This window comes from Ammospiza caudacuta, chromosome 11 (genome assembly GCF_027887145.1).
Source record: "Ammospiza caudacuta isolate bAmmCau1 chromosome 11, bAmmCau1.pri, whole genome shotgun sequence".
NCBI lineage: Eukaryota > Metazoa > Chordata > Aves > Passeriformes > Passerellidae > Ammospiza > Ammospiza caudacuta.
The window spans coordinates 15,317,610-15,344,786 of NC_080603.1; the positions used below are offsets into that span (position 1 = coordinate 15,317,610).

Here is a 27,177-nt window from a genome sequence, read left to right on the forward strand (position 1 = left end):
ACACATGATGAGATTAGAGAATGCACAAGAATCAACAGCTGTATCACATGCAGTACAGGTACAACCCTACTGCTACTAGAAATTTCTGCTCTTTCAGTTCTGCAGATGCCTGACAAATTTCTGTGAAGTGAGCACAGAACCAGTTCAGTGCTTTCCTTCTCTGTTGGGGGGGAAAAAAAAGCTTATTGGTATTTCCCAATTGGTAGATTCCTCTTTGACAATAATGTGTCAAAGTCAAACGTATATTATTAATGAAGAGGAACATTGTGATTAAGACCAGACACACTGCAACAACATCTGATGGACATCTACCATTACACAAAGCAACAATAAAATATTATAAAGTTTATAATTCAGCAACCACCTTATTAAAAATATCTAAATTCATATAAAAGAGAAAATAAAATAGTAAATTAAATTCACTTTCTCATATCAAGAGCTTTTCCAGCTCAAATAGCAAGATTCTTTAGCCAGGCCTCTGTGAGACTTTCAGCTATTTTCACAGGTGTAGAGGAAAACACACGATATAAATAGTATGCAAATAAAGCAAGGCCAAAAAGTAAACTATCCATTGATCAGTGGGTTGTTCTTTGTATAACTGATAAAAAGAAGGACAAAACAAGTTATAAAACCAGCACAAAAAGAACAGAAGGCTGGTTTGAGAAAATGTGGGCACTCTTGGTTCTCATAGGTGTTGCATCTGTTTCTGCTCACCTGCAGGATCTTTCCTTTGATGGGTAAGAACAGACATCAAGTTTCATATCTGTGATTTCTTCTGCATGATCAAAAGGCTTTCAACTGTTTCAAATTGAATCTTTTTCTCCCCTTACAGGCAGAAGGTGTTCCGTGTGATTCCACAGAATGATGAGCAGGTGGAAATCCTCAATTTCCTTGCCAGAATCATGGAGGTAAAGGACTTGGGGAAGTAGTTATATTGTAGTTGAAATAAATATTTCTCCATTTGCTCAAATAACAGATTTTTTTAAATTATGCTACTGAATTAAAGACTCAATCTTGATTTCATTCAAGTCAGCTGAATTGTTTCTTTGGAAGGAATAGGACAAGGTGATAAAACTAGAGCTCTACAAAACATTCAAATACCTTCCAAGAAAGTCTGGCTTACCCAATCTGAATGTCAAAGTGCCCACCAGAATTTTTTAATAGAAAAAATAATTCTTAAATGCTGTATTCAGTGTGAGGTGCTTTCAAGAATGTGTTAGATAAATCATAAAAATTCCAAATACCAGAACTTGTACTATTACAGGCGAAACATTTTCCTCATGTAAATAATCCAAAAATTTATACTGCCAGCAAAATGAATTTTCCTTTTGCCTCTAGTCTCTCATGTTATCTTTTCTTCTGTTGACTTTCCTTTAAAGCTTCCTTTCTCTCTAAGCTGCAAGTTTCTCACTGACCTTGATGTAGATATATGATGACACAATGACACGATGAAAAACTACAAAGACAGCAAATGTGTTTTCAATATTTCTCTTCAGCTTTGATGTTGTAAAATAGCTGTTGGTGAAAAAGACACCATTAGCTGTAGGATGAAAGGATGGTATTTTTAATGAAGTACAGATGTGGAGACCTATCATCAGCAGGCTACTACAGCATGCTGGAACAGTTTTCTGTAGAACAACATACTATTGAAATGGTGCTGCCAATATTAAGGAAATTAATATATACCACGCTTTCTTTTAAGTGTGAGGTATCAAAGGATTGTTTATTTTCTTTTTCTTTTAAGAAAAGATCCCTGAACTACCATTGTTATACAAAGCAGTCAGTCAGGACTGATGTAATTGTATATTCTGGAACAATCACCTAATTTGATGACACATAATTCATGAATAACCAACCCAAATTTCTTTTACCTTTGTGAGATGAAAGGGTGAAAAGGCATCAGGCTGGCAAATCATCTCTGTTTCCATTGGCCTTCAACAGAGCACTAAATCCAGAGGCCTGGGTGCTTACTTCAGCAAAAATAACTGAAGTAGTAATAACACTATTGTTTGTCTACTTGGAATGAAACATCTTCAAAGGCACAGGTTCCTCATATCAACTTCAGTGATCTCTTTTAAAAGCCCTCTTACAGACAACAGTTTTTTTCAGATGATTTATGTAAAATATTCATGCAGTTCACACCTAATGTTGAGTTAATTTCTCTCTAACATTCGTAGGCAAAAAACTGAGAAAAAAAAGAAAGAAACTGTAAAAATGAAAGAAAATATAAATATAGTTATTAATATAATATAGTTATTATATTAATTTATATAGTAATAAATAATATATATTGTTGTACATTTATAAATTATATTATAATAAATGTAGATATAGTTGTGTAAAATAACTATATATTAAACATATATGAAAATTTAAATATAGTTATAATATTCACAATTCTGTATGAATGCAGAGGCTGTAGACAATTTACGGAATTGTTGCTGTCATCTCCAGAATTCTGCCATATAAATTGCAAGGCCTTTAGAAAATCTTAATCAATTTCCAGTTAAAATTTAGCTTGCTACTTGTGGGAAGCAATGCTGAATCAGTGTAATAGGATAGGCATGAAATTCAGTATATTAATCACAACCTCACCAGCATGCATACACCAATCTAAAAAATCACAACCACATGTATGTATTTATTTGTTTATGTCTTCATTTGCTCTTCTTTCAGGTTGACTTTTGGCAGCCAGACTCTGTCACACTGGTAAGGCCAAAAATGCAAGTTGATTTCCGAGTTGAGGCTGAGAAGACTTTTAAGGTTGAAGATCTTCTGAAAGAAAGTGGAATGGAATATCAGTAAGTTTGTTCTAACTACTGTACTTTGAATAGAAGGGGACTAAATACCATGAAGGATGTGTTTGAGCTTTTCATAATGGTCAACTGATTTTCCTGTTACAAACTTCATCCCTCCTATGGACACCTCTACTGGCTTCAGCTTTCCTATGACAGTTCAAATGGACTGTAACTACTCTGCACTGATGGGGTGAGATGAAATGTTGATAGAGGCAAGAGATAGGAAACAGAGATGCAGCAACAGAAATTTCCCTGAGGTGAAAGCTCACTGCAATAAACAAGGCTGGAGTATGGATGGGCATAGAAATATTTCCTACTGCAGACAAAATGCAGCAAAGGTCTAGAAAGAGCCAGAAAATACACCAGATGAGGGAAATGGACAGGGAACTGAAGCCAGAAAATAAAATGATGAGCCCCAAGGCTACCATGAGCAGGTCCCCAGTGAGTTGCAGAACAATAGCTAGAGGGACAAAAAACCCCAACAGGTGACAGACAGAAGACAGCTGCCAGATAAAAGGCCAAGGAAGCATGGAAAACAGATTCCCAGGATAGCTTTGGGCTGACAGAAGTCACATAGCAGATCCATGGCAAGGGTGTCTCCTAAGAGAGAGCTGACTGACTATGACTGCAGCACAAGTGGAGAGAACAGAGCACACTACCACATTACACACCACTGGGAACAAAAGCTCTGTAGTGAGGAGCACTAATGGAAGAATAAGGAGAATGAGGAGTTGCCTGACCCCATTCTTCACTTCATATCTTCCAATCACTGTGCAAGCATGAACTGAGGATGAGAAATTGACTTTGAGCTGGAGTGGAGTGGGGTTGTCTGTCTTCATTTCTCCTTTCACTCCACTTAAGCACTGCAGAATGGATCTGCCCAACTTCATTATCAGGCTTCTTTGATGTGTATAGTCTGTCAACACCATGTACTCAGACACTGAAAGTCAGTAGTATTTGATCAAGTTTTCATTATTTCATTTGGCTGAGAGTAGAGTTTTTGTCTCTCAGCCCCACTGTTGAATCTAAAAACACTCTAGAATAAATGGTTTCCAATAATCCCACAGTGCACATACAGCACAGGAATCCCACTTCAGTGGAATTTCATTTTTAGCAAAGGACTTACTCTACATGTGTTAGTTTTCCTGTAATATTCATTAACTGCTCCAGGTCTGTGCACAAATCTTTTGATTGCAATCAAAGGCCAGAATGTCTGGAAGCTGTCCCTGACAAACCAGTGGATTGTCCTTGTGACAAACCAAGCTGTTATAATCCTTTTGAAGTGCAGCTGCAGTACCATGACATGATGTCACTTGCATTGTTTGTTCTGAAGGCTGCTGGTGCCTCACAAACTGGCCTCCTGTTCCTCTATCCAAATCACAAATGATCAAGGACGTATCCTGGATGAATAAGATTTGTAAAAGTTTTAAGACAGGTGCTGGAAAAACAAGAGGACTTCAATTTTTGATATCCAAGGTTGAAATATAAGCAAAAGGTGCTCAAGAGTATAAGTGATAAGTTGTACCTCTGTATCAGCCCCAGGAAAAAATGGACTGGAGAGATCCAACCAATCCAGACTGGATGTTGAGGTTTTTTCGCAATTCTGTGTTGTATTTAATAGCTCACGTCACATGCAATGAAGTAGTTTGGAGGACAGATAATGCCACCTGAACAGAGCTGTCAAACCACATCTAACATTTGGAAGCTTGGTTTTACAGGGAATTTCATCAGGGAAACATCTCTGGGTTGCTGCCTGGTTTGCCTGGAATTCCATCAGGGAAACATCTCTGGGTTGCTGGCAACATAAGATCAGCCTAGAGCTCATTTTGAAACACGCTCTGTCTCAGCATTGCCATTGTTCTGAAACCAAACTGTTGCCACCCTGGAGGTTTGTTAGTGTGGGGGTGAGGCAGCTGCTAATTGGCAGGAGCCTGTTGCTCCCTGGTCCTTTTGAGGCAAGGTTGAGGCAGGAGGCAGAAACTTGATACTAATATATCTTATTTCCAACCTGCCCACCTTTCCTTTCACAATCTGGGCAGCTCAAATGCTGGGCAGACCCTGAAATGTCTTACTTTCCTGCTGGATTGGTGTATGTTTCTCTTCACACTTTTCATGGTGCCTTCTTGCAGGGTTCTGATTGACAACCTGCAGGCTGCACTGGATGCCCAGTTTGACAGCCAAGCTCGTACTTCCAGCCACAGCTATGTGAAGTACAACAACTGGGACACGGTAAAGTCTAGAATTTACCACATTATCAGCTTGGTACCTTAGCTTCTGTAGTTTAAGTGCTTCCAGCCTTCCTCCCTTTTCCTCTTCTGCTCCATCCATTGACATGATAATGCCTCCAAACTCTCCTTCCTCTTCATTACTGAGCTAGTTTGTGTAACCTACTTTTATTTCCTCTACTTTGCTCCAAACGCTGCAAAGAAACTCTGGCAGAAATCCAATGACCAGGCTGAGATGCTTCACTATTTATTTCCTTTCCGTTTCACTACTTCTCCCATCTCCTCTGCTAAACAACTCTATTCCATTCCCTGTTTCAGTTCTAGCTCTTCATAAGACCCCTATCCTCCTTTTTTTCACAGCCATGCTCATTTTTCCTGACATGTAATCATGGTCGTGTTACTCTTCACATCTTTGCAGCGGCTCTGTGGAAATCTACAAATTGTATTAACTATTAGACCACATTAGATGCTCAGAAAGACTGTTCTGGCTTGAAATCTGCAAATTAATCAGTCTGGACCTAAGGAAAAGAGATTTAGACTTAACCTCTTTATTAAACAGATAGCTGATTGGACTGCTGATATTGCTGCTCAGAACCCAGACCTTGTCTCTCGTAGTGTAATAGGGAACACATATGAAGGCCGGCCAATGTACCTTCTCAAAGTAAGTGCCTCGATTTCTTCTCTTCCTTTATTGACAGTAATGTATCATTCAAACATACAAGATAAACTTTTAGAGACACTACAGGAAATAATTCAACCATACAGAGTAATCAAATAATTGGGGGAAGCTTATCAACATTAATAAAAATGAAATTATTAAGAGTATTTTTGTAACTTGATTATCATGCTCAGGTACAGTTGGGAGCACTCCACAGATTTCCATTTAAACAAGGAATGCCATATTTGTATAAATAGGTCAGCAAGCTGACTGACTTGTTCTGCATACAATTTATTTTGTTCAAGCCCTGGGGTATTGTTTTGCTTTTTGTTTTTTTTCTTAGCTGGGAAAAAGCGGTGCAAATAAGAAGGCCATCTTTATGGACTGTGGTTTCCATGCAAGAGAGTGGATCAGCCCTGCTTTCTGCCAGTGGTTTGTGAAAGAGGTCAGTAAGTGTAATGATGAAAAAATATTTTGCAAAACCTATGTTTAAGAAAACCTTAAATGAGCAGCAAGAACTCAGGTCACTGCCTTTCTCCCTCTAAATACATGTCTGCTTATGCCTTCTTCTCACCTCAGAGGGTTAAGGTGTAACTACTTAAACCAGATCATTGTGCTTGGACCTGCAATCTTTCAGCAGCTTAAGACAATCTGAAAAGTGTCTAAGAGATACTGGCAACTACAATGGTTGCTTAGTTTGTAAATTCTTTTTGCACCTGTAATCAGAGAAAGGTGAGAGAAAAGCAAATAGCTCTAGTAACACTATAAACATAGCCATGTTCTGCACACAGATATAAGGAATAAGAAAATTCAAGGGCACACCAGAAGGCACCTGAATGTACTCCAGAACAGCTGACTTGCCAGGTGGAAGGTTCCTTGCTACCAGCTTAATTCAGTAAGGCAACAGGGAGGATTGAAACCTACCCTGGGCTCAGCAATGAGGAAAGGTACCCAAGAAAGGAGGAAGACTATAAATGAAGCTCCCTAAGCTCCACTCAGGAAGAGGGAAATGCATATACATCCTTTTGAGCTACCACCTCAGGCTGTACAGAAAGGCACTAAAATATGAAACCATATTCAAGGGAGAGCTGCATAGGTGAAATTAGCTTTACTTCAGTCTAGGATACTTTAGGTCTTGAATTAAACAATTTTATGTCCTTTATATTTTCTTTCTCACTACCAGTATAAAGCAGGTGGGGATTATTAAATGCTGCACAGACATCTACACAGAGACAGGTATATTACCCCTCAGATGGAGGAGATAAATCAATTTAGCAGAGCAATTTACTGACTGAATCTCAAATTTTGTAATAACTTCTGTTGGAAGTTTAAGAAAAAAACACCAACAAAACCAACCAACCGATAAATAAAACCACACCAGAAGCAGCAGCTGGAATCTAAAACCCAAGAAAAGGAAAGCCAATCTACATAAGCCAGCCATGCTGGCAGAGGCCTTGGTGGCAAGTATAATCTCAGTGTTATCAGACAGGCATGCAGTTCTGTGTAGGGAGCAGTGGAAATTGGAAGTGACATTTTGGTGGAGTCAATGGGAATATGATTTCATTAGTGCCTAATAAGGCTGCAGACAGTATGTGGTACCATTTTTCTCTCAGCAATTCACGTCACTGCAGCTGTCATTTTCACTGTCTGGTCACTTAATTCATGGATGTACCTGACACCAGCAGTGCCTCTGCTCAGTGTGTCCACAGGCAGAAGTGCTTTAAAAGAGCAGACCTCTGAGTATCATCAGAATTTCACTTGGGATTGCATCTAGAAATACAATTTTAAAAAAATAGAGAAAAACGTGAGCAAGGTGGATTGTTATAGGTATCTCAAAAGAGAAACCCACCCAGACATCAATAACAAAAAAACAAAACAAGCATAAAATAAAACCCAGGAAAAATTATTTCAAGTGATCTGAAACTGCTTTTCTAGATTTTATATCCCACCCTCCCACTTGTCAGTTACAGGACAAAAAATGCCTTTTTCCATTGTATTGCCCTGTGTTGCCCTTTATAGCTGTGTAAACAAAACATGGGTACAACACACTTAAAGCAAATTTCCATGATCATTGTATGGTCTCTCAACACTCATATGAACCTGTGAACAAGCATTGCAAGTGCCAGACCATGAACAATCCAGATATAGAGGATTTTGCAGGAGTTCCTGTTTGTTATTCAATATCTGTGTCTGGAAAAGTGCAGGAAAAAAATCTGCCTTCCTATGAATAAATGCATCCACAAATTTATGATTGGAAATGTGTTAGAGTGTTACTTAGAAATATTCTCTATAATTCTGGTCATTAAAAAAATTTCTGCACAACAGATACAAAAAATGGAAATAATGATTTCTCATTCCCACATAAATTAAACTCAAACCTTTAAGGTGTCAGGACACAGGAATATATGTGGACAGCAGTATTGTTCTGCCTGTAACCAAGAAGCTTGTAGATGGAAATCTCTTTCCAGTGATTTATTATTCTGTTCAAAATCAACATTCCTTCACCTTATAATTTATCTAGCAGTATAAGGTAGTTTTCTAACAGCAGTGTGGTTTAAGTCAGTGCAAATCTAAGCACATGTCAGAACATAGGGCTGCCATCTCCTGTGCTGGAGGGGCCTGGATGAGTTTTTCTACCACATTCATTAACTCCTGACCCAGACCCAGGCCTTCACATGCACACAGGAGATGCACATCTATGAAGACATCATCAGCTTTTCCTACTTTTCTCCAAGTAGGCTGTGGAGACCTACGGAAAAGACTCTGTCATGACCACACTCCTGGACAATCTGGACTTCTACGTTCTCCCTGTTGTTAACATCGATGGTTACGTTTACACTTGGACAAATGTAAGTACATTTTTCTTTCTTATTGTTGGAAAAGTCGACTGTCAGAACTGACTCCAAGTTTTCACCTGGGATTCTGTTACAGGACCGCATGTGGAGAAAGACGCGCTCTAAAAATTCCGGGACCTCTTGCATTGGGACAGATCCCAACAGGAATTTTGATGCTGGCTGGTGCAGTAAGTATCTTCTAACAAGAGCTGCAAGTAATTACACATGAGTGCAATAGCCAATACACTTAACTATTGGATTTCCCCTACCTGATGCTCCAGCTTCAGCTTGAGTGAAGCATTGTGTGTGATGTAGCTTGTTTAATTTTTAAAGCAGTTTTGGGAAAAAAAAGCCAAACTTTGGCTACTAGCATCATCAGCATAGTCACTTCTATGAACATATCTGCACACACATGTGCATGTATATGCATATACACATATAGACAGACACACAGCTATGAGTTCAGAACAGAAACGAAAGGAGCTTGCTTTCATTAAAAGCAGTCTCTTTTGAATGGTTTCCACTTTGTTCCACAGAAGTGCCTTAGAAATGGAGAATATATGCAAGGAGAGGACTGTTAACTATTGAAGCAAATCAATATCCCAAAAAATTCCCATAATATAGGTCTTTACATCCATATTCATGTTCTTCCAACTATGTACACTGTAAAGGCCATATTTATTCATTCCTACAGGATGTTTCCCAGCATCTGAACTATGCCATAAAATATTCCTTCCTCTGATATGGCATGTGTATTAGCAGGATTTCCAAGGCTTACCTACAAACGTGGTGTAACATGACTCTCCTAATAATCTACTTCTTCATTAAGTACTCATTATATTCACCTTTCTTCTCAGCTCTTGGGGCCTCAGATTACGCCTGTTCTTCCACATACTGTGGCTCTGCACCTGAATCTGAAAAGGAGACCAAGGCTTTGGCTGATTTTATTCGTGAACATCTTTCTACAATCAAGGCATACTTGACAATTCACTCCTATTCCCAGCTGCTACTGTTTCCTTATTCATACACTTACAATTTGCCATCAAATTACCAGGAACTGGTAAGTCACTTTGTCATTTTGACTTTATGAAAAGAATAAGCAAAAATCATCAATTGCTATTTAGGTACCTTTAACTCCAAGCAGTTTCTTTAACATCTGGAAAGAATCCATATTGCCAGTTTTTGAAAATATTTTAGTCTTAGCAAGAACAAGGGAAACTAATATGGTTTCAAGATAGCTGAAGCATCAGATGAACTTCATAACCTTATTTAATTTCCATGTGCACAATGAATTTGACACAAAAGCAGTTCTGTCACCCAGTCATGCCATCCAGAAATCCACTCTGCTGTGCAGCACTGCCTCCAGAGGCTGCTGTGTGTGTACCTCTAATACTTTACATAAAAACACTACGGTCTGTAAACCAAGGTAGCAGCTTGGCAGATTGTAATAACTATGAAATAACTCAACTGGTATCAACAGCAAGCGAGACTCTCACTCTACCACTTTCTACTGAACCTAAGCTCTCACTAACGTAAAGTCAATGAGGCAGTTCTTGACTAAAGTATAATTGAAAACAGATACAAAAAAAAGACATAAGTTTCAGTTTGGAGGCCTTTTCCAAGGGGCCTGGATTTAAACACAGACATTTTATTTAGAAGAGGAGAGGATGAATGTGGTATTTTAAAGGACAATTCCTCTTTTATCAATTCCAGAAAAAAGCCACTCTAATGCCATTTAAGAGAGATTTTTTTTGATCCTTAAAACCAGATAGAGAGGTTAAAACTATTAAATGTGTGTAAAAGCCGTAAACACTTCATAGGCCAAGAATCAACAATCATGAATAACAAAATTACTTCAGTTCTCTGGCATATTAGCAATTAGAATCTGTTGGCAGGGAAAACAACACAGCAAGACAAAACAAACACATTTTGATTCCCCCTCTTTCCTCGATGCTGCCAAAAGTCCAAGGCAACAACAATGTGTGTTGCTGTGCAGGTTTGACAGATTTATGAATACTCCCAAATACATGTCTTGGTTCTGAACAGAAATACAAACTGGGGCCAAGAGTGAAGTTTCTTGATAGGCTTTTTTGAAAGCCTAAAAGAGAAGACTAAATTAAAATGAAGATTTTGTTTTCTTAATTTATATCCCAGGAATTTTGTAATTGAAATTATTTTGGGAGTGGTAGCAATATCTTGCCTTCATATTTTACAAAAGCTTCATAATTCACATATTACTGCTCAGTCTAAAGTAATAAACAGCACTAAACAGTTTAGTGCTGTTGAATCTGCTTTGTTGTCAAGATCACAAATTTCTTATTTGTGAAAAATTTGCATGAAGTTCTGCCCCATTTTTTGAATGAAGAGCACATGTGATGAAATGTAACTAAAAGTACAGTGTGTTTCTCACAGTATTAAACAGAGAAAGTACACTGACAACTCATTACTAAAGTAATGTCTAGCAGAAAGAAAGAACCTATCTGCTTTGCTAGGTTTTAAAATTCTTAAATTAAAATTTTATATTGTTCTATTCTAATACATGTCTAAAAGTTCTGTCTAAATTTAGAATTTGGAGAAATGCTGAAGAATGAAAATCTGAACTTTTAATAGCTATTGTTTGGGCAAATAAAATAATCATAAATCTTTTCTTAAATGAAGAAGCAAAATTTATAGTGCCATTATCTTATCTTAGATGTTATTTTTACCCTGACAGATCTAATAAATTAAAGGAAATATAGCTGCAATTTCTTATCTCTTTTGGTGAGCAACTGGACATGTGTTTAAACAAAACCTCGCATGTCTGCTGCTCATTAATAACATTTTGTTCCATTATATTTAATTAAAGGTAACATAATACCACAGGGCTTATGTTGCATTCCAGTGTCCGAGATACAGAAAGGTAAAAAATTGAGTAATTTGAGATTAAGGACACTAAATCTGCAGAAGAGAAAGGCCCAGAGAATGCCTGGACCTTCCTTCCCTGAATATGTAGTGAACAGTGTGTCCTTGGGGCTCAAAAGACTTTTTCTGTTTACAGCCCCAAGAAATCAGCAGAAGGTCTAAAACTGCTTTGGTTTGTCAGATAGAACAGGGCACTCAGAGAACCTCTTCATGTTCCCTGCACTGCTCAGCAAATCAGAACAACACAAAGTTATTGTAACTGACTTAAAGCCAAGGATTAGAACTATCCTTCAACCATGCCTGGTGTAAAATGTGATGAAAGTCATGTATATCCATTCCTTCCCACAACCTCCCACTCTTCCCCTGAGATGCAAGAGGTTAAAAATCCCACAGCTCTCAAGGATTTTCCCCAAATTTGTCTCCCTTTATTCCGGGTTGTTGTTTTGTGCCCCTAACCTAGGAGTTGCACAAAGTTTCCACTGTTATCCAAACAACAAAAATAAAAACAACCAAGACAGGAAAATCTAGGTCAGGAATTTCTCAGAAGTTACACAATACTCTTGTGATGACACCCTTAAAGAAATATGTCCTCCTTTTGGAGAACCACATTTTGTCTGCTTCGCAATCCTCTTGGCTCATTCTTTACCATACCCTGACGTATTGCCCTGAACACAGAATACAACTTGAATCCCTCTCCTACAGGGAACAGAAGCATTAGCTTTTCACAATAACAAAATATGCTTAGCAAGACCACTATCTCTCCACACCCCAAAAAGACTTCTTTCATCTTTATTTTACTAGTCACATTTTGTCCTCTTGCAATAAAGAACTACATATTTAATCAGACTTTTCATAAACAGTTCAGCCCATATTTTTTAATCACTTCATATATTTGCCTTAGCCTCCCATTAGGCTTTCCTCATTTTCAGCAGACAAATCTAGCTTTATCAGTTCTTGTTTGTATTTGAATTGGCTCTGAACTGTAGGTTGAGAGAGGAGAGGAATGTGTATCGTGCCCTTCCTTCCTTTCCAGTTCAATCCCATATCTCAGTTAAAGTCAGCACCAAATACATGTGTGCAGCCAGCTCATATCCAGATTAATGTAGGTGTGTTATTACAGTTTCACAGGCTGCAGAATATTACATTAATTTACAACCCAAGATAATTCCAGTCTGTATTACTTGAATGCACACTGGCTGCATGGGTTGTTGTTTCAACTCACCAAAATTAACCTTCCATATTGGTTTGGTCTAGCATTTTACTTCTTCTTGAGTGCTTAAAATAGGACATATTAGAAAGTATTAAAGAGATATGCCCAGAGTCTGTGCAGTCTGCAAGAGTGAATATATAGCATGACTGTATCAGTCTGACTATTTAACTTAGTGCTTAGTTGCGAGGTCCTGGACATGCTTTAGACATATGAAGACCTGCGAGTAAGAACTGTTGGATAGCAAAAATCCTACATCTAAGAGATTCAGACAAGCCCACGAGGAGTTGCAATCTGCTGCTGATGTATCTGTGTTATTGCACAGATTGTATTACTATGATTGTACTACTTGTTACATTAAATATTGTTAAAGTCAACTGGGAAGCACAACAAACAGGAATGTGGGCAGCAAAGCAGTATTTGAAATTTGCCTCACAGCTCTTCCACAAGAGTTTACCACAACAGAACTGTTCTGTACTGGCAGTCTTAAAATTGTGAAAAGGATGTGTTTAGTAGCAGCATCTTCCAGATGAAGCTGATGTGTGAATCTGGCTGATAGACAAGAGCCTCCAACAGGTGTAGGGCCCAAATGATTAGCACTGGAAACCCTCTCACCAGGGACTAATTTCTTAAACACTGTAGAAACTATCACAGAAAAACAGGCTTGTAAAGGAAAAGAATCATTCCACTGAAGTGGTCACTGGCTGGATTTCCTTGGCTTTTGGAGCATATGAGACACAATAGAACAGTCAACTAAATGACACATCATCATGGACCTTTGAGGGGGGAGTCTGTTTTTACTGGCAAAACAAAAAGGCTCAGAAGTTTCAATTCACTTGGCTAAAGCTAACAGCAAATCCATATTTTCAGCCTTTCATTACAAAGGAAGTTGAGGGTCCCTTTAGTTAAAAAGTAAAGCATGAAAGATCGATGTGAAGGGAAAATACCTTGGGCAGATCAGCCTTGGGCAAATCAGTTGGCAGTCCAGTGAGGGAAGAGAGCAAGAGGTCCAGTCAAGCAGTGAAAAGGCTTCTCCAGACCACTTTCAGATTGAGAAGGCAAAGGGAGTTGTCCACAAACAGCAGCTGCATATCAACATCTGTGGAGTGTTTCTAAATGGTCACAGTTTGCTGGCAAATCCTCCCTGACGATACAAGAGTAAAATGAAGGAGATGAGATGCTCCCATAAAAATTACCTATTAACACAAAAAATATGCTTAGCACGATAATTTATCTTGTTAGTTCAAACTTCCAACGTGGTGAGAAAGAGACACCAGTACCACATCTTTCATTAAAAGCTAATAACTGAAAAAACCTAGGTTTGAAAGTTGTTAATTATGTCAGATAATGACAACTGAGAACACAGCTCTGCTGTCTCCCTGGCTCGCGCACTCTGTACACAGATAAGCGAAATATTGGTAATTGCAGTGTAAACACAGATGGGTGATGAGCACAGGAACTGCTGCCTTCTGCTGAAATGACCAGCTCTGAGAGTTCAGCTGGGAGTCAGAAGCTGAAAAGCCGTTTCTGCTCCCAGTTACAAGGTATTACCCTGGAGTTATTTCTTCGACTGCAGGGCACCACTTGTTTCTCTGCTACTATAAATCTCAGCAACATTTTCCTCGCAAAAGAGGGATTCTTAACAGTACAAAACCCCAAACAAACAAACTCCAAACAAACCACAACAATTTACTTAAGCCCATTACGTCAAGAGATGTAGAAAATTACTGAAAAACAAAGAGTATCCTCAAAGGTCAAAAGGAAAACAATATTTCACCTTGCTGGTGGTCCAAATAATTTACAAGCTTGAAAATCCAAACTAGTACCCAAAGTTTTCCAAAAGGGTAAAAAGTATTTATACACCTCTGCATTGACTTCCCTATTATTTCCTTCTTATGGATTGCTTTGAGTAATTGAGCTATTTTGAAAAACAACCAAACACATTTTCCTCATATTTTGTATTTATACTCACAAGTATTTATTTAATATATATTACTCCTGCTGATTTATATTATATTATTAACAAAAGACATTAGTTCTTATAAAGTTGAAATTTATTTTTCTACCTTTAGGTTTTGGACTGCAAATCTATTAAGAAAGTAAATGTTAGAGTCACTTAAAGGAAAAAAAAAAGATATCAAAAATTCTGATATGCATGATGAAGTCATAAATGCTTAGGCACATTTTTTACTTAGACAGGGTCATTTAAAATACCACCTTTATCTCCAACCTGGAGAGCTTGAGGAAGCTGTTTATTTGGATTCTAGGCTCTAAACAGCTGGAAATCTCAACTGCTCTTTCTACAAATTTCTGGTTTTTACAACTTCCAGGCCAACAATAAAAAATCCCTCAGGTAAAAAGATTTCCTGACATACTTTTTTCCGGTATGTGTTCTGGTATGATTTAAAGCCATCATTTGTCTGCTGGGTGGAACAAATGCCCTGGGTCAAACAGCCCCACAGAGCAGCTCTGCTGCTCTATTGTCCCTGCTTTAGTTAACTAAAGAGAGCAAATACCCGTTACCAACAGGTCTGCATATTGAACCAGACAACCCTTCCAAATTTTACTTCCACTTTGCATATATTTGAAGAGAGGAAGAATCAGTTTACATTTAAAAATTCATTTGCTATTGAGAGATTTGACTCAATCTCTGCTGCTGATTAAATGTGTACATTATAAACAACAGATGGCTGAAGAAAACATGGCATCGCTAGCAGATAGCAGACTCCAACTTCTACAATTCCCTCAGCATGTGTTAAAAATTATTATGGATTTTAGAAAAATCAATTTATTGAGGGATTAAAAAAGAGAGGAAAAAACCCAAACCAAACAAAAAAGAAGATCATAGGACAGAGCTTAGCTACTCCAATTGCCCTGGATCCAAGATTGTGAAATGCAGAGCAACAACATACTTCCTTGCAATTGCTTGTCTTTGTGTGATAGAGAGGCCAGAAACCAAACCCCACATTCAGGCAGTCAATGTTATAGCTGGAAAGACAAGCTTCAAGTATGCTTTAGTTTTTTTTGTTTAAATATCCTTTATATGCTAAAGGACCACAGATTTCTAGAGCAAACTCTCATTATTCTAAAATGCTCATAACCAAATATTTGGGAATGGGGAAACACATGCAATTCTGCTTGACAGTAGGCTGCCAGTGAAAATGCAAACATGTTGTGATGTCTTTTAGCAGCTGAGAAAGTTCTCTCAGTTAACTAAAATTTTCTAAATCCTTGCTCCAATATGTCTTTTTGAGTAAATCAGGAGAACACTTAAGCATAAGGATGAACAGAGAATATTTTACAATATATCTTCCACTGGGATGTAAGCCAGAGTGTAACCTACAGAGAAGGAAAGAGCTTGAGGAAATTCCTGGAATAGTATACCATTCAGCTGCAAGCTATAAAGAAATATATGGCAATCCATTGCTTATACTGAACATATGCTTTCAAAAATCACTCATATTTATCATCTGTTAGTAATAGTTTTCATGTTTTATTACCAACATGTTGTATAATGAAGAATTGGAAAAGCCACACGTTCCAAAGAAAAGTCTGTAATTTTCCTTAATGCAAACATACAAAACTTCATAGTACTATTGATGGGCCTGATCCAACCCTCACTGAATCAGTGGGAGTTGAATGAGTCCCTCTGTGCACAGGAAATGAATTGAAATTAATGAGACTACATATGGTTTCAGGGTAATTTATGCCTTTTTTGGCTGTTAATATTTATAAGACCTTAATCTGCTTCCACTTGTATCAATGTTCAACTCCCCTGACTGAGCCAACTCTACTCTGAATGTATAGCTGCATGAAGAGAAGGAAAAGGGTATTGTATGTTTGCAATTTACTGTACCATGTCATTACTTTTCTCTAAGATTCTCTTATCTCTAAGTAAGGTTCCTTATTTAGTTTTAACCTTGTACAAGTTTCTTCCTAATCTAGAAAGTGCTGTTACCTCTTGTCCCCTTATCTGTCCAAAACTCCCTAGAATGTACACCAGGCTGCAACAGACCATACACAGACTGGATCACACTACATTAAACCTTTGAGAATAAGTTCTTTGCTGACAAACTCTTTTCAAAGCACCAGGACAAGCTGGGCCTTAGCTACTGACAGCTAGTCACACTGAGAGGTCAACAACAGTTTTCTAATAAAGTTTCTCCAGCATGGCTTTTGAGTTTATGCAACAGTGTAATTGCTTAGATTCACTCAGAAAGCTTCTGAAAATCTGCATTTATCATTCTTCTTTTCTTACAGAATTCCATAGCTAAAGCTGCTTCCAAAGAGCTGGCCAGTTTGTACAACACCGACTATACATATGGTCCAGGAGCAACAACAATCTGTAAGTACTGACAATCTATATTAAGTACTACTATGCAGTTTTCTAGTGATTCTTGTTCCTCCTTCTAAGTAGTCGTCTTCTTCCTTCACATGCTTATATGAAGAGGAATATATGGGACCTGTCATTTCTAAATTATGGGATAATTTATTCCCCAGGGATCCCAGGAAGTGTGTGACCCCCTAGAAAGTCAAGTGATGTAGTAAAATGTTTATGAATCCACATGCACAGCATGAGTTCCTAAATCATATACAACTTAGATTTAAACATAAAAACTTTGACCTGAGATTTTCTGCATTTCCAGTATCTCCAAGTCAAGGATGATGTGAATCCTTCAACCACCCTAGTGACACCAATTTCTTTTACTTTGCATTACATTCTGAGACACATACTAATTACAATCCTATTTGTAATTTATAAAGACTAATTATTCTACCCTTCTTGGGAACTCAGCTGTGGATATGGCCTCTGCAGTGCCAAAAGCCAAGTTGAGGTTATCTCAATATCTCCCATATTTAAGATCTCTTAATTACTTAAATATGGAAGCTAATTTCTCTTGCCTGTTTCTCCTTCCTCAAATAGTTAACCACCCTCTCCCAAACATTTTAAAAACCAGTTTCTTCCAATTTTTACAATATTTTTGGAGACTCTTTAGAAATGGCAATTTTGGAGGCTTCTTCCTTAGCAAGATAGATTGTTTTTATTGTACCAGCTACTGAAAAGGGAGGGTACTATTTGTCCAGCAGAAAATGATGGAGCCAAAATCCCAGATATACAATTGTTTCTCATCTCTGTGAACCTCAAAAAGCCACTCAGTGAGAGGGCATTTGCTTCCTATACCAAGTGCTTCTAAACACCACATGCCATTCTTCTGTTCCTTAGACATTTCTCCCATGGTTTCCCCACAATAACAACAAGGAGGGAGCAGTTTAGCTTGTTTACATTTGCTTGCACAAATAGCTGTAACAAAGCTCATAAAAGGCCTAAAATCACAGCAGCTTTCCCATGAGCAGGATAAATCTATCAAATCACTGAATATTTCTTTTTATCTGTCCTTTCTGCATCCCTGGCTATGTGACTTGACTCCAAAGTATTTCCCATTTAATGTGTAGCCACTCTTTCCCAGTTAAGCTTTGTTTAATTTCTTTACCCACAGACCCTGCTGCAGGGGGCTCTGATGACTGGGCTTATGACCAAGGCATCAAATACTCTTTCACTTTCGAGCTCCGGGACACCGGGAGACACGGTTTCCTTCTCCCTGAATCTCAGATAAAGCCAACCTGTGAAGAGACTTTCCTTGCTGTCAAATATATTGCCAACTATGTCCTTGAGCACTTGTATTAGAATGGAGTTCTAAAAATTATTAAAGTAGGCTTTATGCAAAGATGCCTTCCCTTTTTTCTTCCCTAAAAATGACTTTTTTATTTCTCTATACTTAATGCTCTTAAGTCATATTCTTAGTCCATTACAGGTCACTAGAACTACAAGTTTTTCAAGAGAAATTTTAGAAATTCAAGAGAAATAAAATATTTTTATTGAAGCAACTGGCATAGTTGGGGGGGTTGAAAAAGAAGGAGCACAAGATTAATCAACCTAAGGTTAAGGTCATCTTATTGATTAAAATTATCTTTACACAAAGGAGATGGGCTGAGCATTAGAGCTTATACAGCCTAACTGTTAATCAGAATGAAAAGAACCAAGTGATTTACATATATGAACTTTCACCCAAGCATTCATTGCCTCAATGGCAACAATAGCAAGGAGAAGCTCACATCACATACTTTTAAAATTATTTATCTGTGATGTGCTCTTGTGAATCTTCTCAAAACCCACCTTGGATCTGGCCCATCATTGAAAAATAATTTGGATTTTCAGTCACTGCTAGTCCAATCTGGATTCAGTTATGAAAATTATAATTACTATTAATGGCAAAAACTTGATATAAATCATGCTACCCTGCATTTAAGGCTCTCATTCTCACTACAGTAGCATCTCCCAAAGTGTTCTCAGAGGCCTGGTACTTCCTGGGGCCCCTCATGTTCCTACTGTCATGGGCAGAAGAATCATAAAGAGCCCTAAAGACTAAGTCTGGTGATAAATGAGTAACTGTTTCTTTCATAGAAAGCTGTAGAGAATTATTCCCTCCCAATCAATTTTCTGTACAGGTAATGTAGATCTGATTGGGTCAGTGAGTGAAAGTGATAAATTGCCACTCGAAATCTTTCCCACAGAGCTGCAGAAAATGTGTTTGGCATCTATTAATACTGTTTGGAGCTTGGCTAATATGGGACACACTCAGCACAATCATAGGGAAAAACCTTATGTCAACACAGAATCTGGCTGATCTCACTGCCACTGCCAGAAGCTCTGAACAGAGACTTCCACTGCCCACTGATGGTCCTGGAATAACCCCATTTCTGGTAGGTCCTTAGCCAATCCACTCAACACAGCCCCAGAAATGCATTTTACAGAAAATGCTTCTCCAAAAAAACCATCAAATTCAAGACTGTCAAAAACTACATGTTCTGCCTTTTTGTCCCTTTTCAGTGGAAGGAAACAGGAAGACAGGGTCCAATTTAAAATTACACTTTCATTTGCATGTATAAGAGAAAGAAAGGCCACACATCCACTAGCCCACTCCAATTAGCTCAGCAGCACTCAGATTAAACTATTCCTCACACATGACTGATCCATCTGGTTCTGATCACTGGTGAAACTGAAGCCACGTGTGAAAGTAACACGTACCAATAAAAAGACATCTCATTCTGTTTTGCAGAAGAAGTGGGGGGAAGAAATATCAACGTTACTAAAAACAGCACAGGATGTGAACAGAACATACTGGCCAGAACCAAACATGCCACAAAGGGCAGGAAAATAAATTTATCGGAATATGAAATATTTTGCTAATTTTAACTAAGTGTTAACAACTGTCCAGGGACTATTCTGACTGTAACTATGTTATTTGGGATGATGTCACAGGTTTTACACCAACTGCAATGTGAACTCTTGATACTCAGCACTTGGTAGTACTATGGTGCAGTTGACAAGTTCCATCAGCTTGATGAACTTGGAGATCTTTTGCAACCTTAATGCTTCTATGATTCCATTCTGTGATTCTGTGATCCAGTACCAGGCAGGCACTGTGTAAGACTGCAGGCAGCAAATGCACAGCTTCAAATGCAGTTGAGAGCCAGGTCACAGCACCTAGCAGTTCCAACATTAAAGTTACCCCAGTTAACTTAAATGTGTGACTCTGAGGCAGAATATAGCACACATTTGGTGGCTCTGACATTCACAAATCAAGTCACAGCAAGGCAAGTCACAGCAAGCTTTTCTGTGCCTTCTCCCCAGAAGTTCATATTTTGGCCTTAGCTTCCCATTAGGTCACCTTATGCTTTGCTCATTTTCAGCAGACAAATCTGGTTTTATCAATTAAATTCTCACCAGAAGGCACTCACTAGCACTGCTGATCAAATTGCACAGATGTAGAGAAGAGCAATCAAATGTGGTAGTATCATCCATGCAGCTTGGAATATAAACCAAAGAATATATGGGAGAATTTTAAGCAGGAAAGGACATTGTGCTAGCAGGTAAGCTTCTAGTCCAGAGACACTGAAAGAAAACATGGAGAGGATGCTAAAGTTCATCAAGAAGTCACATTGCTTCAAACTCTAGCATCACTTTCAAAAAACATGGAAATTTCACATGCAAAAACTGATTGGTAACCTATTCTCAAATTAAAGAACATGAAACTCCATGTGTACCCAAGAAAATGCCTTCTTATCACACATGCCCAAAAACCAGAACATATTGCCCAGAACTTTTGTGGAGTCTCCCTCCTTGGAGATGCTGTTCAAAACTTGGCTGGACAAGGCCCTGGGCAACCTGCTTTGTGCTATCTTGTTAATGTCTGCCTGATACAGGTCAACCAACGACTGAGATAAATAATTTCAGCTTTTCCTCTTTGATTTATACTGCTGCTTTAATCAAGAACATTCTGTTTTCTTGATTAAGAATCACTTCAAAAAGTTGCCATCTTTTTCATATGAAGCTATTGTTTAGTCAAATGCATTCAAACAGCCAATTCATTTCAGTATTCCCAAACTCAAAAGACCTGATGAAGTGCTTTAAAGACAATGTACTGCCCCTCTGCCAGGTCTCCCAGGAGTGACATTGGAGACACCAGACAACTCACAGAGGAAATGTCCCTCAGTACAGATCACAGCTGCAAAGGCCCTTAACAAAGGCAACACTTAGAAATTATTGATTCTTTAACACATAAAAAGGTAGCTCACACACAAAAATGAATGAAATGCAGTTAAGTCCCAACAGTTGTGTGAGTTAAACATGAGCTTCTGGGGAAGGTATTTCCAAGTTGGCTCAAAGTTGTCAAACAACTGCTGACACATAATGGTAATTCAGAGAAGGCAACTTTTGCTCTTAATGATCCAGACACAACTGCCTCAAAATTGTGCTAGAAATTGAACCTGTGCTTACAGTGCAGCCTGCTCTGAACTCTGTTTTGCTGACATATGGCCTCAGCATGCTTCCTGTCACTGAATTCTTCCAAGGACAGATGTGGGCTGTGCATTGAAGCAGGTTGTCTCTGTGTTCCCTGCTGCACTCAGAACAGCTGCATTACAGCTGCATACAGCATTTACTGCAGGAGGAGAGGAAACAGTCAAATGCTTTTGATAATGGGACTGGGTCCCTGTCTTTTACAGGAAGGATGCCAGGCTACTTGTGGTAAACTTTGCAACCACAGAAAATAGAAAATTTGCTATCAGTAAGTAAATATCTACAGCTTAGCCAAGAAACAGGGAAATAGGGAATTCAACAGTTGGCAAGCACTAAAATCTTTTCTTTCTGCATTTAGCAGAAGATCTAAGATGCTTAACTAGAATGCTTCAAGGAAAGTATGAATCACACTGCTTTAATAAAAAAAATCAACTTGCAATTTCCTGGCTTCATGGGGAAAAATAAAATTCAGGTTTCTTTTTAATACATTTGATATGTTAGGGCATAATGGGAAAAAAAAAAAAGATAACAGTTCAGGAATAACAGCTGTCATTCCCACAGATCCCTGTGTTGTAGCTGCTGACTTGAGAGAGTGAAGCCACTGAGTACAGCTCCATAACACAGTGACCCACCAGCTCATGTCCAGAAGTGACACGGCTCAGAGCATCTCTGTTCCTACCAGTTAGCCCAGAACTTAATCAGCCTTCCACACAAATCAAGAGATGCTAGTGAATGCTATAAATGGCAAACAGAACTCAAAAGACAGATGTGTTGTTATGCAGCACAGCAGTGATGTCATTGCTGACACGTATGTTGCATGAGCACTCATCAATATGGGGCCTTTTTCCCCATTGCAAAGGTGCAACATACTCAGATTATGCAACTGCAAATACAGCAGTAGATGCAAAAAGCTTTTCACTTCTAGGTTTATGTCCCTGTTCATTGGATGTGGTTTTTTTATAAAGAAAATAACCTCGCATATGTGAAGTTTCCGAAGTTCAAGTTCTCAGCACACTTAGAGAAAATATTCTAATGTCACTCACATCTAGAAACCAAGATCCTTTTCTCTTAAAAAGCTGTCCCCACATATGACAGCAAAAACTATGTCTCCTGTTCTCTTCCCTGGCCTATACACAGTAATGCCATGAAGGTCTCTGAATTAATTCGTCACACTCCCTAAAAAAACAAAAATCAAAGGAAAAGTGGGTCCTCCCTGTGCTATATTTTCAAGCCCACTGAAAACAGCTATTTCATTCAAAAACTAAGCTGTGAATATTCTAAAATACACTGGAATTTCACAGAGGGTGTTTTATGTAATTTTACACATAGCTTTTATTAATTCTTCAATGATTTTTTTAAATGTGCCCAGAAACTGAATTAATAAAGGGTTTGAAAGGATCATTCATTTTATACAGACTTTGAGGAAACTATTCTGACATTTTTCTCAACAAATGGAAATACTGTTCATGACCTGAGGGCTTTCTTTAAGGATCATAAATAGAACATTTCCTATTTGAATGGAACTAGAATTCCTAATAACATAACGACATTTTATACTTTCCCTCTTTCAATATCCATCTTTGAATCATTTCTGAAAAGCAACAATGTAATCCTTACAAATGCAGAACACCTTTCCTCCATTTAAAAGAAAGGATGAATAGAAATTTATGCTTTACCTCTAGCTTTTGTCACCACTATTCCTTTGCACTTTCAGTCTCTCACATCTCTACTGTAAGTTGTACTGTCACTGAGAGAAGTTCTGGCAACAACATGTTCAGCAATAAAAAATTGTTTAAAAATAATTATTTTAAAATTTTAACAAAAAATGCATTTTTATTATATGCTTTCTAAACTAGAAAATCAATTACATCTTAGAATTTAAAAAAAATTAAAACTTGCTTTTTAAAAAGCCTTATTACACTATACTTGCACTTGACTTTGTTCAGGTATTATGTATTTGGAAATCATAAAGCTCATTTCCTAGGACTGCAATGATATGCAGTTAAGAGAGGAGAACTTCCTTGTTAATTGCATAGCCCAGTATAAACTCCTGGCTAATACTGAAAAAACAATTCTTGAGAGGCAATTCTGCATTTTATGTGCACTAACATATCCACTTAAAATCTATTAAAATGTAAAATATTAAAAATCTGAAATACAGACTCCAGTACTCTCACATGAAGTTCAATCCAGACTAAACTTCATGTGGACCTATCTGTAAAGCTCCAGTGCAAACCAGCTCTCTGCAGGGCTGCACAAAAACTCCACTGTCAGGGCCCATCACAGCCCTGAGCACCTGAAAGCTTTGGTACTGGCAACCCTCAGCTTTGCAAAGGTTTTTTCTTCTCTCAGGACAACTCTGAGTCTGGGGATCATTAATTACCCTCAATTTGTCTGAAGCCCTGGCTCATTCTCAGTTCCACAGTGTCACCAAGGAGGGAGTTGTGCCACTGCTTAGGGAGAGCTCCAGCCTGCCCAGCACTTGGCCCAGGCAGGAGGACAATTCTCAGAGCAGAGGAGCAGCACCACTCCTCCACAGACATCAGAGGGAGTTGTTTTCTAACAGGGAATGAGTCACTCTCATGCCTGTTAAAGTTCAATTAAACATCTTTAGGGGAAAATTTATGATTAAACACAGAATCAACACTGTTGATGGATACCACATATTTATCCAGGCTTCTGAACCTCTTTTAATATTTAATTTTGCTTTAATGACCATTATGTGTCTAGAACCTGAAGTACTGACAAATTAGTTAGAATCTTCCCTCACTTTTCATATCCTTCCAGGTTTCTGCACTCTTCTGAAACAATGTCTTTCCTGTGAAACTCTGTAAGCCAAGTAATATTTGCTGGCCATCATGGCCTTGGATTTTGAGAAAAATTCTGTCCTGCACATGATTATGGACAATTATCTTGAGGAACATTTGGAATCCCTTTCAAAATACTCTCACTATTTTGTGACACTGTTTTGCTCAGCTTCCCTAACTCACTTTGAGGTGCAACTCAGGATTCAGTGCTGGCATTTCAAGAATTCTCCTGGTATGCCACCATGTTACATGTTTAGTTTATGGAGAAATAAGTACATAAAGTTCATTAAAACACATTCAGTACTTTAGCACTATGCACACAGAACTCAATGAACTCCTTGGAGGATAAAACTAGGTTCCTGATAAGACTGCACCCTATAAAACAATTGAACAAAACATCCACCATGACTTGCAGAGTGAGTGTGAGTGACCTGAGTAACTTTAAAAAATCTCTGCTAAATCTCCCACTGGCAAGCTCAGACACCAGCACACATCTACCTGCTCCTGGGATCTGTGCAGGATGGACTTTGTAAGATTGCTACTTGAAGGCTTTTTCACATTAATATGTAGATTCCAAACAGCAAATTCAGCTGGGAATTTAAAGTGGAAGCAAAAGTGCAGATTTAATGGGAAGAAGCTCTTTCCAGTTCATGGAAACGTACTCCTCCTCTTACAGGAGTAAATTCAGAGAGGGGAAAAAAGCCCTACAAACCTCAAACCACAAGCCAGTCTCTTGCCAGTCTGCACAATCTCTCAGTTCTACAGTGCTTGGTGTTGTGAGGCATCCTACACATCAACAACCTTAAGGTTCTCCTAACTCTACTGCTTCAGGTCAGGTAGAAGACCATTTAATCAGTCACCAGACACTTTTGTTTCAAGCAGAATTCTAAGATGTAGGAGGTTCTTCAAGAAAGGCAGACACTGCCTTAGCTGCACAGTGAAATGAGACATTTTCAGAACACATCATTCCTTCCACAACAGCTCCTCAGCTAACTGAGAATCTCGGCAGCCCCCACCCATCCTGGAGCCAGACACGGCTTCTCACGACACCTTGTGGCAGCAGCACCAGCTGACAGGGCTTTGGTCTTCAAAAAAGTTACTTAAGATGTGAAACAATGATATTGCAGAAAATCAAACACAAACCAAAAAGCACCAGCTTATAATCACTTAATCTGAAGAATAGCAACAATTTTCCAAACAGGAATATTGCCCATAAAGACATAAAGCATAAAATAATAGAAGCATTATTTTAAAGTAATAAAGTCAGAAAACTGAAACAATCTAATGCAATTTGAAGTGCATGTGAGTGATAGATGTACAACTATAAAAATAATGCAATTATGAACTATTAACACTTAACATATTATTACATATTATAACTATTTCTTACCTCTTTCTAACTGGGAAATTAGAATTTTCTTCACACTTCCAGGAAATGCTTCAGGAAGAGACAGTTGAGAAGGGACAAGCTTCATTGTCCAGAAACATAAGGACAAACTGACTCAATTAGGCTAATTTATTCTGATATTTATGTTGCATGCAACTGGATAAACAGCCAAATAGTGAATCTTACTTCCCATTTGTTTTCAAATTGTTTTGAGAAAATGCCTTTTAACTATACCTGAAAAAACAAAAATTGTGGTTCAATACTGTTCTACTGCAAACACATCAGTCCCAGAAGAATTAATAGATGGCCCACCTTGAAAAGGAAATCAGAGATAGCTCTAATTAAATAAATTAAATCCAAAAAAATTACTTAAATATAGTCTTATTTTCCCAAACACCTTCATCAAGGCACACAAGAAGGATGTTTTCTCAGTCATTAACTGAGTAAACACACTGGTTTTTGACAGAAGGTATTTCACTTTCTCTCTATGCAACTTGGTGCCTGAAATCTCTACTCAGCCCCTCACACAGCTTCTGGAAGAGTGGCAGTTTTTCCTGTCAGGGCAGAAACAACTGGCTTTGCCTTGACTTGGTTGGAGGTTAACAGAATAAAATACAAACAGATTTTATGTAGTCAGAGATGAGCACTGGAGGACAAAAAGAAAGCTTCTTGGAGGAATATTTAAACAGACCTGTAACTCCTACTGAACAGTTTTTCAAAAAGGGTTTTCAAAAGCATTGACTGTAGCATCCTCCAAGCAATAAAACCCTACACCAGGAATAACTCATATTTGTTCTTCAGATGTAAAAAATAATAATCTATATTTTGCTCATGTAATCTACACGGAGATTACTGCACCTACTTGTGTGTCTGCCTTACTCTCACCTGTTACTGTGTTGGGAAACACACTAGAGTTAGCAAAGACAGCCCTGCCAGCAGCAGGACTGAGGACACCAAGCACCTCATCCACCACAGGATCACACACAGCATCAGCACCCTATGAAGCAGACAAAAAATTCCTAACATTAAAAAAAGGGCATTTTCCCAAAGGGATACTCAGAAGCAACACACAGTTTAAGTCTGCAAAGTTCCTGAAGGATTACTATGCCTCCAGAGAAACAAACCAGACATTTTAAGCCCTGCCTAACCTCTTGTCAAGCTGCAGACATTTACATTGTTTGCAATACAGAACTTTAATTTATAACCTGCTAGAGACCAAAAACCAGAATTTTGGCCCAAGATTTGCTGGCACAGTTAACACAAACTACAATTTATGTGAAGTTGTGAAGGGTGGATTGGCCAGCTGAAGCATGAACGGAGTCAAACTCTCCTCCAGTATTATGGGTGTGCTTTGGCAAGACCAAAGAGGCTGCTGGGAGCAGGGAGAGAAGGTACCACAGACACTGCAAATGGCAATATCCAGTGGAAAAGGTAACCAAGCTAAATAGAGAAACAGCCATAGGCTACAAACCTGCAAATCCTGACCTCCATTTGCCTCCA

General features: G+C 38.3%; 1 protein-coding gene across 1 annotated transcript; it reads left to right on the plus strand.

The window, feature by feature from the left end:
* The first annotated feature begins 666 nt into the window (after positions 1-666).
* Positions 667-18,316, plus strand: CPB1 (carboxypeptidase B1). Its single transcript, XM_058812363.1, has 11 exons — positions 667-737; positions 833-908; positions 2,677-2,801; positions 4,928-5,027; positions 5,583-5,684; positions 6,025-6,126; positions 8,420-8,530; positions 8,613-8,703; positions 9,373-9,575; positions 16,884-16,968; positions 18,122-18,316. The coding sequence occupies exons 1-11, from the start codon at positions 667-669 to the stop codon at positions 18,307-18,309; spliced, it is 1,254 nt and encodes a 417-aa protein (XP_058668346.1). The 3' UTR covers positions 18,310-18,316.
* Positions 18,317-27,177: the final 8,861 nt, after the last annotated feature.